At 32.8% G+C, this 11279-nt stretch overlaps 1 protein-coding gene across 1 annotated transcript; it reads right to left on the bottom strand.

Moving 5' to 3' along the window:
* Window positions 1-4198: 4198 nt before the first annotated feature.
* Window positions 4199-6741, bottom strand: LOC147558932 (WAT1-related protein At5g07050-like). Its single transcript, XM_086660684.1, has 7 exons — window positions 6287-6741; window positions 6117-6179; window positions 5891-6007; window positions 5548-5797; window positions 5117-5275; window positions 4876-5027; window positions 4199-4735 (listed from the first exon to the last, which is right to left on the bottom strand). Exons 1-7 carry the CDS (start codon window positions 6490-6492, stop codon window positions 4453-4455), a joined length of 1230 nt encoding a protein of 409 aa, XP_086516810.1. The 5' UTR covers window positions 6493-6741; the 3' UTR covers window positions 4199-4452.
* Between the last annotated feature and the right edge of the window lie 4538 nt (window positions 6742-11279).

Consider the following 11279-nt stretch of genomic DNA (forward strand, 5'->3'; position numbering starts at 1 on the left):
AATGGAATAGAATAATTGGAATATTAAATATGAAGTGGATGGGGGTAGCATTTATTCCCAAATTAGCAACTGGAGCACTAAAAATTAATTTTTGAAAAATATTCGTACTCTATTATAATTAGAGAGAAGAAAGAAGAGAGAGTAGCAAGAAGAGGGAGGGAAGAAGAACCAAGAAGAAGAGAGAGAAAGGAGAAGAAATAAATAAATAAATAAAAGTTTGAAGGTCGCCAGAAAATTTGATCGGCTGACGACCTTCACCGGAGAAGATGATGAGGTGGCGAGAGAGATGAGGAGAGAAGTGATGAAATGGAGGAGAGAGAGAGAGGGAGAGAAGATGTGTCTTTAATGTTTTTTTAAATGAATTCCATTTTGCCTCCAAATTAGTTTTACAAAAATTAAGAGTTTTTGAGAATTAACCCATACTCAAAAGGGGACTAATTTTAAATTTACAAGATCACTTTTATAAGAAGGAATTATAGAAACAAAAAAGTTAATCATTAAAGTTAATTGACGGTGTTAACAAAATAAGTTCAATTTTGAATTAACAAAAAATATGGGGCCAAAAAAGAAGCTGATTACAAAGTAGGAGGTCGACAAAGAAATAACTCTTATAATTATCGAGAAACAAACTTGTTAATTATCTATATAATAAAACAGAAGGGAAAACGATGACTGGGACAAACATCCTTTTTTAATAAAGAATATTGTCTAGAAGCCCTTCTCAGAATTTAAAAATATAGTTCTTCGTAGAAATAAAGTGACCTATTTAAAAAACAATAATCGTTTCCTTCTTAGAAATAAAATAACTAATTTAAGAAATAAAGAAACAAAATAAATTTCAATGGATAAAAAAAAAAGAAATTGAAATCTCTCCCTCTCTCTCTCAATAGAATAATAACTAATTTAAGAAAAAAGAAACAAAAAAGTAATACAAAAAAAAAAATAGTAATTAATAAAAATCTCTCTCTCAATAAAATATAAAATAAATTTCGTAACATTTGATTGATACAAGTGTCTGTGCTCTAGGGCACGGGATATACCCTAGTTATCTATATAATAAAACAGAAGGGAAAACGATGACTGGGACATATATCCTTTTTTAATAAAGGATATTGTCTAGAAGCCCTTCTCAAAATTTAAAATATAGTCCTTCGTAGAAATAAAGTTAACTATTTAAAAAACAATAATTGTTTCCTTCTTAGAAATAAAAATTCTAATTTAAGTAAAAAAGAAACAAAATAAATTTCATGGGTTAAAAAAAGAAATTAAAATCTCTCTCTAAATAAAATAATAACTAATTTAAGAGAAAAGAAAAAAAAATAATGCAAAAAAATAATAACTAAGAAAAATCTCTCTCAATAAAATATAACAAATAAATTTCGTGGCATTTGATTGATTCAAGAGTCCGTGCCCCAGGGCACGGGATATACCCTAGTAATATAAAAGGAGCATCACAACAAATATATCATAAACAAAAAACTATCCCAACAACTCCTGACCTAGTTGGTAGTGTACCCAATACTCCAACACTCCGGAAGTCTTAGAATCTATATAAGAGCATCTCCAATGCAAAACTCAATCTTAGAAACTTGAAGTGTCACATAGGATTTTCTGAGTTTTCTTAAAAAATCATCTCCAATGCAAAACTCAACTAGTATCTCGAAGATGATGTGTCGAGGGTGAAGAGTGTCCTCTTGAGATATCTGTAATTGTCCAACTCATCAATATCTAAATTTCAACCAATAGAAATCAAGTATTCGTATGTTTCCAAAATAACTAATTATTTTCTTACAAAAATAACAATGCCACATAATTAAAAAAAACAAGTTTAGAGTCTGGAGACATACAAGAATTGAGGATCTCTATTTTCGCCACCTATGAGTGAGAATATCAAGTGTAACTCGACAAATAGAACGAATAGAGATTTTTTTGAGTTTTGTATTGGAGATGCTCTAATAGAGGTGGAATCTACACTTTATGTGATTTTACCTATTTTACCCTTCTGCTAAGTAATTCCTTCACTTTTAGGAGTTTAAATTTTTTTGGTGTCCTTTGGGTCTCAATTCCAACAGGATATTCTAAAATCAAATTTTTTTGTGTTATGTTATATCCATTTGCGAATATTTTATCCAAAATTTCAAATGTAAAATTGTTTGAATTTTAAATTTGTTTCATTCAAAATTTGAAATTTAAAATTAACAAAAAAAAAGCTGGAGAAGAATGACAGAAAGTCAGAAACGAAGTAAGGTGGAAATGCGTTGGTTCATCTTTATATCGGAACCTCACCAATATAGTCGTTGGAATATGGGGGAGGCTCCCAACCCCTTTGGAGTCCAGTGGAAAGACTCAGATTGAGTGTACTAAAAAAATCAACCACTAAGAGCATCTCCAGTTGGACACTCAAACTCTAAAACTTAGAGTTTCACTTAAGATTTTTAGAGGTTTGTAAAAAAAACTCTCTGATGCGACACTCCATTTGACACTTCATGATGATGTGAAAAAACTAATATAGAGACTCTCAAGAAAGAAACTCAAAATTATAGGGGTGTACACTTAGTATCCGAACCGACCAAACCAACCCGATCCAAACATATTTGGGTGGTTTGGAGACCGATCCAATGGTTATCTGGATTTGTTCGGATACTAAAAGGTCAAAACCGAGAGGTTTGGTTCGGTCCATGAATTTGTTTGACGGATAACCGAAAAAATCGAAGCAAGCCATTTATAATATCTTTTTTATATTATATACAGGAAATCAGGCCGAAGACCCAATTTTACGTTTTTTAGTTAAAAAGACAAGTTATATTTTTTTCGTTAAAACCCCAAATATTTGTACATTGTTCGGTTAAAAATCCACTATTTTGTAAAGGTGTTGCAAGGCGTTGCAAAGATGTTGTAAGGCGTTGCAAGGCGCTCCAAAACTATTGTAAAGCGGTTGCAAGACACTCCAAAATCGTCGTAAGGACTTGCAAAACTGTTGCAAAGTGTTGCAAAGTTGTCGCAAGTATTTGCAAATTAAAAAGTACCCAGGGAGCTGGGAACTAAAAAAAATTGACTGATCCTTTTTAACCAGCCCAAATTTTTTAGGGAGTTTTGGCCAAATTTCCTTATTATATATGTAAGAATATATGATTGGGCATGATGGATGGTGGAGATTCAATTGTTTATCGTTTTTTTTACCTTCCCCGAATGTTGATAAACTATGTTGAATCAATCACGTAATGTAGCCTTAATGGTTCGTGAGAAAATACTAATTTTTAGCACATCTTAAGTATAATTGTAGCATGTTTTAAAGTTGAAAACTCGAAATTTTGTTCTTGGTAAAATTTTAATCTTTGGTTAGGTTATCCAACCAAACCAAACCATGCATGCATAGTTTGGTTCGATGACCGAACCAAACCATGAACAAATTGCTTCAGATTGAGATCTACAATAACCGATCCATTGGGTCAGACTAAATTAGAGTTTATTCTTGAGACTCAAAAAGTCGATTTTCTAACCAATGTTCACCCCTATTAAATTAGAGTTTATTCTTGAGACTCTCTGAGTGTCACTCTAAAATTCAAGAATGATATGTGTATTAAGTAGAGTTATTTTAGAAGATCTATATTGGAGACAAAAGTTTTGTTTAAGTGTCTCTATTTTGACACTTAGGAAAGAGAATCTTAATTCACACTTGATAACTATGAGAGCATCTCCAATGGGACACTCAAACACTCTAAAACTTAGAGTGTCACTTAGGATTTATTGAGATTTTGTTAAAAACTCTTCTCCAACGGATACTCTACTAGACACTCTGTGGAGCATTTATTAATAGAGACTTTCAAGAGAGACATTCTTTGAGACTCTCTAATTGTCACTTTAAAATTCTAACTAATAGAATCCTTTGTTTTTTAACTACACTTTTTATCTATTGAACTGAAGAGTGACATGTGCATTAAGGAGAGGTATTTTAGAGTTCTCCATTGAAGACAAAAGAACTTTAGAGTGTTTCTAGATTGACACAAATTGAATCTTTATTGACACTTGACAACTAGACTTTTAGAGTGTTTGTTAGAATGTCTCGTCGGAGTTGCTCTTGACTTTTAGAGTTTTTCAGTAGAATGACCCGTTGGAGATGCCCTAAACTACTTAATTAGAATATTCAACTGAGATCATATATTCTGTTTAAAGAATTAAAAGTAAATGCCAAGAATCATTCAGTGGGATAGGAATCACATTATTATCTAATAAAAGATAGAACTTTCTCCTCATTTTCTTGATAATTTTCTCAAACATCAGCTTACATAATCATGAAAAACACAGTGATAATCGAAACTAAAAACGAAAACCACAACAAAAGTAGAAAAATAGCCAGATTGAGAAGACAAAATTGCCCATCTCTCTTTATACCATCTCCAACTAATTCCATCGCATTCTATATTATTTTTATCCATCTCCCTAAGTTAGTTTCTAATTAGCCTGGTTGATTAATGTTTCTTCCTTGGCTTTTAAATCGAGATTCGCTACGGGTATTGTAACGATAACAGGAGCCACTGGGTTGGCTTCTGACTTGTGTATTTCGACATTCTTTCCCATTTCAATGTCTTCACTATTCGAAGTTAATTCGTTTTCTTCGGCACATTTAATTGATTTTGAGATTACAACTTCTTCAATCCCTTTTTCTTTAGATTCTTTGTGTTTTCCCCACAATACAGAGTATAAACCTAGTACGATCAAAACAGCACCAAGAATACTGTGAAGAAAAGAAAATAATCAGTTACATATAAAATACGAACGAGCGGTGAAATTACAAAAATACCCATGGGATATAAAGAGAACATACAGAACTTGGGTGGGTCTCTTAATAAATTGGGAAAGAAAATTGAAACTTACCCTCCAAGATAAATCTTTTCAGCAAGAATGAAAGATCCCATAATGGCAACAATGATCATCATCAAAGGGCTAAAAGCAGTCACAAAAACTGGACCTCTTTTCTTCATCACTATTCCTTGAACATAGTAAGCTAAGCTTGAAGATACAATACCCTATACATAAAAATGTCCTCATCAAAATCAATACTTAGAGACTGTGTGTGTGTGTGCGCGCGTGTGAGAGAGAGTGAGAGAGAGATTACAGCATAAGCAGCAGCAAGAAGATTCATATCCCAACCAATAGACCAAGCAGAAGGTTTATGTTCCATTACAAGAGTGACAGCAATAGATTGAAGTGTACCAACAAGGCAAATTAATGTTGTAAGAGAAAGATGGGCTGGATATCTCTTCAGTGTTATTGCCTGCATAAGTTTAACAAAACAATATAAAACCCAAACTTCGAAAAATGCTAAACAACCCAGCAATTCAGATCACTAGTTAGACGGGTCACTATTCAAGAGATTTTTACCAAGATACGTGTCGTTTGTATTGAATGGTCATTCAAAATAGTACGGGTCACGTCCAAATTTGTATAACTAGTGGGTTGAATTGGCGGACCTATGTGTATATTTCTTAATTTGCTATTACTATTTTCTTAATTACAATTAATTAGTAATTAATTAAAAATATATACCTGTAAGATGAATAAAGCAGCCCAAGCAAGAGTAGCAATAATAAGAAGAATACTGCCTTTAAGAAAATCTTTATCAGCTGATGAAGTAGTTGTAGTGTCTGATGGTGTATGAGGAGTGTTATGTTTAGCCCAAACCATCTCCATAATGGGTCCTTTATACAAAGTCATTAACATAGCTCCTGCCACTGTCACTATTGTTCCTATTACCTTTGCCTGGCACCTCACTTTCTTTATGTCTACTTTCTCCATCCTAGATACATTTTGAATTCAACTCAATTTAGTAAAAAGAATTGTACTAATTCGTATGGTCATTGTGATGGTGATAGTGACGGGTATGGAATACCTGCATAAGACGGCCATGACAAACGTCATGGCAGGTAACATATTACTCATAGCGCATGAAAATGTCGGAGAAGTAAATTTTAGTCCAGCATAGTAGAAGTTCTGATCGATCACTGGTCTGTAAATCAATCATTGAACAATATTAGAAAATAATGACTCTTACTTTCCATGACATATTGTACGCTAGTTCGCGGAAGATGAGACGTTAATAACAATAAAATACTAACCCAAGGAGAGCTAACACAAATATTTGCATGAAAACCCCAAATGTCATCTTGGGTCGAATTTTCCTAACAACAAAATCTTAACCAAGTTAGGCTAGAGTTGCATATATTGTTTTTCCAAATTCACACTATTATATGTCTTTATACATACATATATATGTATGTATATGTACCTTTCTAGAAATATAGCAAAGGGAGCAATAGCAACGGTAGCAAAAGCATGTCGATAAACAACGAGAACATAATGGCTCATGCCACGGTTAAGAGAGACTTTTGTGATGATATTCATTCCAGCATAGCCAAATTGTAAACAAGACATGGCAATATAAGGTTTGCATCTCTGAAAAAAGGTGTTACTTGCTCCTTGTTGGTTCTCCATTATTTCAGCAAATAATGAGGCTTATTCACTGAAGGATAATCTTAGTACTCGAAAACGAGCAAAGGAGACAAGAGAGAAAAAGAAGAAGAGAAGATGTTTGATTGTGTCTCTCTTAAGGAAATAAGGAAGATGTTATCACATATTTATATGAGTTTTTGAGGAGAATGGAGGAAAGTGATGAGAAGAGGAACCTATCTAAATCATTTCTCAAAGGTAGAATGTTCTTTTGTGTTAGTGGCTCATGAGTATATTTTTAAATGTATGTGTTAAAGCACATCTACCTATATTTTATTCTTCTTAACCCTAGCCTCGACTTAGGCTTGGTTCGTATTGCTATTAGATTGTTTTGAAGTACTTTTAATTTTACGTCTTTTCCACAATCAACTTAGAAATAAAGTAGTTGCAGAAGCATCGGTCCTTAATCTAAAATCTGCTTTCAAAAGTAGTTGCTTAAGATAATAAAATTGCAAGAAGTAATAATCCAAACTCATACTTATAGTTTCTATTCTAATCCGCCAACCCTAATTATGTTATGAATCGGCAAATACTCTTACTTTTCCATTATTCGATATTCTAATGAAATCAGTATGCGAAAGCTATGTTAAGGTTCTGAGGGTAATCTAAAAACCACTCTAAGGGTTGCATTCTTTAGTATTTTATTTCCTATAAGCTAAATGTTTTAGCAAGTTGTATTTCCAATCAGATAAGACATGTTTCATGCAAGCATTATGGCACTTATGCCCTAGGCACTTATGCGTAAGACGTGTAAGACACTATCTCACCTCTCTACCGGAGTTAGATACGCCTATAAAATTATCACAATGTTATCAGTACCGACTACATCTACAAAGGTTAGACCTTTTTACGATAGAATAAGTTTTAATCACTCTCTCCATGCCTTCACAATAAGCTCTATATGCTCTTGTTATGTAAGTACTTTGTGTTGTGTGTTTGTGTTTTTTTTTTCCTTTATTTCACATATGTTTCATAAATCAATTTTATTCCAAATAATAAAAAAGGGAAAAGTACAAAATAAAGGTGGGGTCCAGTGAGTTGGTTTAGTGGTAACTGATTGGAAAGTCATCCAATTAAGGGGGTGTTTGGTGCATGCTGATGTTATCAACTGTTTATGATTTTCTTATTCTTTCAAGTGGGAAATGCTCAAATATGTATTGTCACATCTGAGTTCCATCTTGACGCGGCGACTTGGATGCATCCTGGGTAGAGAGGCGGCCAGAACAAAGACAACAATAATTTTCACTTAAAAATATATTGTTAAAGTCATACCATATACTCACTTGTTTAGCTTTAGAGACATTGTTTACAATTTTTAGTAGATAGTCGACTAGAAACCTTGATGCATAAATTAGATTGATATATTTGTACATGTTTAATTTTTCGGTTATGTGAGAATAGTACCGTATAAAAAGACACTCTAAAAACCAAGAATATAATGTGTAGATCCACTCCACTAATTGCCAATAACTCTAAAAAAAAGTTTGAAGGTCGCCGGCCGGCCTTCGGTTATGTGAGAATAGTACCGTATAAAAAGACACTCTAAAAACCAAGAATATAATGTGTAGATCCACTCCACTCATTGCCAATAACTCTAAAAAAAAGTTTGAAGGTCGCCGGCCGGAAATTTGGCCGGCCGGCGACCCTGCCGGTGAAGACGATGATGTGGCTGGTTTTAACGAGGTGGCAGAGAGAGAAAACATGTTGGAGGAGAGAGAAAAGAAATGGAAGAGAGAGAGTAACGGTGTTATAACGGAAGGGGGCCATATGGGTATTTTTTGTAAAGTAGGGGGTCAGGCGGGAAGCTGGTCACAAAGTAGGGGGCCATTAGGGAAATAACCCTTTTATTTTTCACAAGGAAGCCAATGGCTTGACATTCTGTGTCATTCATAAAGAACCATCAAAACTATTCTTAAGAATATTTGGTGTAGTTAAGTTTTTTTTCTTTCCTTTTCTGCTTTATTTTTCGTTCTTTCTAGCTATGATGACAATTAAAGTTTTAACATTTTAGTTAACATAGCTTAAAATTTCATTAACCACTTCTTTCAGGTTTGAACAGTGTCTTCGGAGGCTATCTAACCCTCTAACTATCAAAATGAACCACATGTTGGAAGCGATAAAGTGGTTGATTGGCATCAAGGCAGCAATCCAGCATCGATCTAGTAAAAAATTTCAGATAAGAATTTCTCTTGTACCATGTTAGGGAGAATTAAAAAAAACATCTTTTAGTAAAAGTACTTTTTTTCCGAATGCCAACTGGCGGAATTATAAACCTTTACAAGAAAAAATGACTGTCGACAAAAAATTAATTGTAATGTTATACTTGCACTTAGAAGATAAAAGATTATAGTGACCGACTTGGCATATATATTACTCCACTACTTTGCTTGTATTGGAAATTCAAGTAGTTTAGGATGACCATAAAATCTCATATTTATAGTATGGAAAGCACTTGTTCTAATTCCATTTATCTCTATTACCAAACATCACCTATCCTCTTTTTAGAGTAGGAACATTTCATTATTGAGAAAGAAGATATAAAGGAAGATGTTTATGCAACCAAGGTGGTTGGGATCTATCTATAGTTTCCCAAATCTAGATTATCGGATATTGATAGGTAAACTAGAATCTTTTAATCATACGACTAACCAAACGAATCGTGTCTACACCCAGTTCATGAATCAAAGGCGATAAGTGTCTATGGGCAAGCAGTTTATCTCTTAGATTTTTTTTCTTCTGATTTTGAAGGTTACAGAGCCCTCCAAAGCAACCCTTTATAGTTGTTATAGGCTTATACTGTCGTAAACACCTTTAAACAAAAAAAAAAAAAACAAATTGAAATGTAGATATATAAGTTAGATGGAACATTAGATGATTAACTGAAGAGGAATGGTAGTCCCAGTCATTCTCCACTACTGGTCTTGTGCCATGTCATTTTGTGGCACGTAGAACGAGTGAATCTAAACAAATAAGGAGACTAGATGAGGGTAGCTTAATCACAATGGAGTGAAGTAAGTGTCCAACAAAAGTGAAATGATGGAAAGACTATTTGTAAGGGTAAAAAAAGAAAGACAAGACTTAAATGAGATTTGTAACACCATTTCTTTGGAGAAAGATAAGATATGATGGTGTGTTTCTTTCATTTCTTGCCTTCCTCATTTGAACTCTGCTTTTTCTTTCATTTGTTTGGGCGTGAATGATGAATCAGTAGGGTTTATATAGGTTCCATTAAAGAACTTTTGGGAAGTAAAGGTTTAGGCATAGTGGTGATAATGATGATGATTTTCATGGTTTCAGAAGCCCACTTGATTTAACTCTTCATATGGAAAGTGGTAGGAAAAGAGTAGATGAGATATTCCGAATATTCCGTTGTCTTGTTGGTTTATTTTTCTCTTCCATTTTCATGATTTTTCTTGGACGGTAAAATTTGAACCTTGTCTCTACAATATGAAGTTAATTATGTTATTACAATCTAATGGAAATGGGATTCAGAAAACGTAAAGTGTGATTCACAAATTTTATAATAGTATATACACTTTTTTTTTTGAAAGACCGTACATACACCACTCGTGCAATACTAATATTTGTTAAATTATAATTTCGATAAAGTTTAACCTATTAAATATTAGTAGCTTCTTTATAGAAACATTTGTTGCATGCCTTCGTGCACGACATTTGTTGTATTTAATGAATTATATTATAGCACTCTTACATCATCTAGTACAATTATTATCGTATTAAAATAGAAATATATAACTTTATATTATAATTTCACCTTTTTTTTTATTACATTAGGATCATTTCATCTTTCTTTTCCTTTCTTCTTTTTTTTACTTGTATGGTGATATTATGCACCTTTGGAATTCATGAAACCAACATCCCATTTGAAAGTAGTCCTTAAACAATTAATTCACCATCTATACCAAATTTTGTTTTCTTCAAAGGGTCCAAAATGTAAAAGACCCTCCTTTTATTTCCACCCAAATGCATCTTTATGCACCCTCTGCAAGATTTTATGAAATGTTGGTGAAAAGTCATCTAAAAACAAAAAGAGTTCAATGTTTTTTTTAAATCAACCTTAGCTAGGTTAGGGCCGGAAAATTATAAGGCCCAAAATTCGGGTCAAAATAGCAAATGAAGCCCAACTCGGAATAATAATGCAAAAAAAACCCAAATTTTGAAATTACAAAACATTTATGAAAATTTCTGAACAAAACACAATTTGCTCTCAACAATTTTGTATTTGCTCTCAACAATTTTGTAAATGTATGAACAAATTTGTTTTTGTTCACACATAATTATATATGTTGTCACAGTTTCAAAAGTGTTGTAATAGTTTCAAAAGTGTTGCCAACAGTTTAAAAATTGGGTTTTTTTTTACATTATTATTCCCGAGTGGGTTTTTTTTCGTATTTGGGCCCAAATCTTGGGCTTTTCTTACATAGTTTCTTTACATTAGCTTTCTAAATCTCTTATAGTATGGGTCTTATAGCTCTAAATAAACCCTTATATTTCTTTTTATATAAAGTCTCTATAATTTAGTGAATGATGTAAGATTCTTAGTCATAAAGTTTTTTTGGTCAAAGATTCACTCATCTTGTGACCCAATACTTGAATCTTTATGTTCAATCAGTTTACCCACTCAAAGCCAGCTTCTCTTTTTTATTTTTATTTTTATTTTTACTAGGTGGTGACCTAGAAAATCTTTTCAACAAAAAAAAAAAAAAAAACCTAGAAAATCTTGATAGACAAATACCTACACTCATATAGAG

This window comes from Eschscholzia californica, unplaced genomic scaffold (genome assembly GCF_041429995.1).
Source record: "Eschscholzia californica isolate CP2 unplaced genomic scaffold, dmEscCali1.0.p SCAF_2, whole genome shotgun sequence".
Lineage (NCBI taxonomy): Eukaryota > Viridiplantae > Streptophyta > Magnoliopsida > Ranunculales > Papaveraceae > Eschscholzia > Eschscholzia californica.

Excerpts from the sequence above, each read along its gene's own strand:
- LOC147558932 (XM_086660684.1), bottom strand. The coding sequence starts at position 6,492 with ATGGAGAACCAACAAGGAGCAAGTAACACCTTTTTTCAGAGATGCAAA. Across the intron at positions 5,798-5,890 it reads GTCATGGCCGTCTTATGCAG|GATGGAGAAAGTAGACATAA; the intron begins GTATTCCATACC and ends AAATGTATCTAG. Across the intron at positions 5,276-5,547 it reads CTGCTTTATTCATCTTACAG|GCAATAACACTGAAGAGATA; the intron begins GTATATATTTTT and ends AAACTTATGCAG.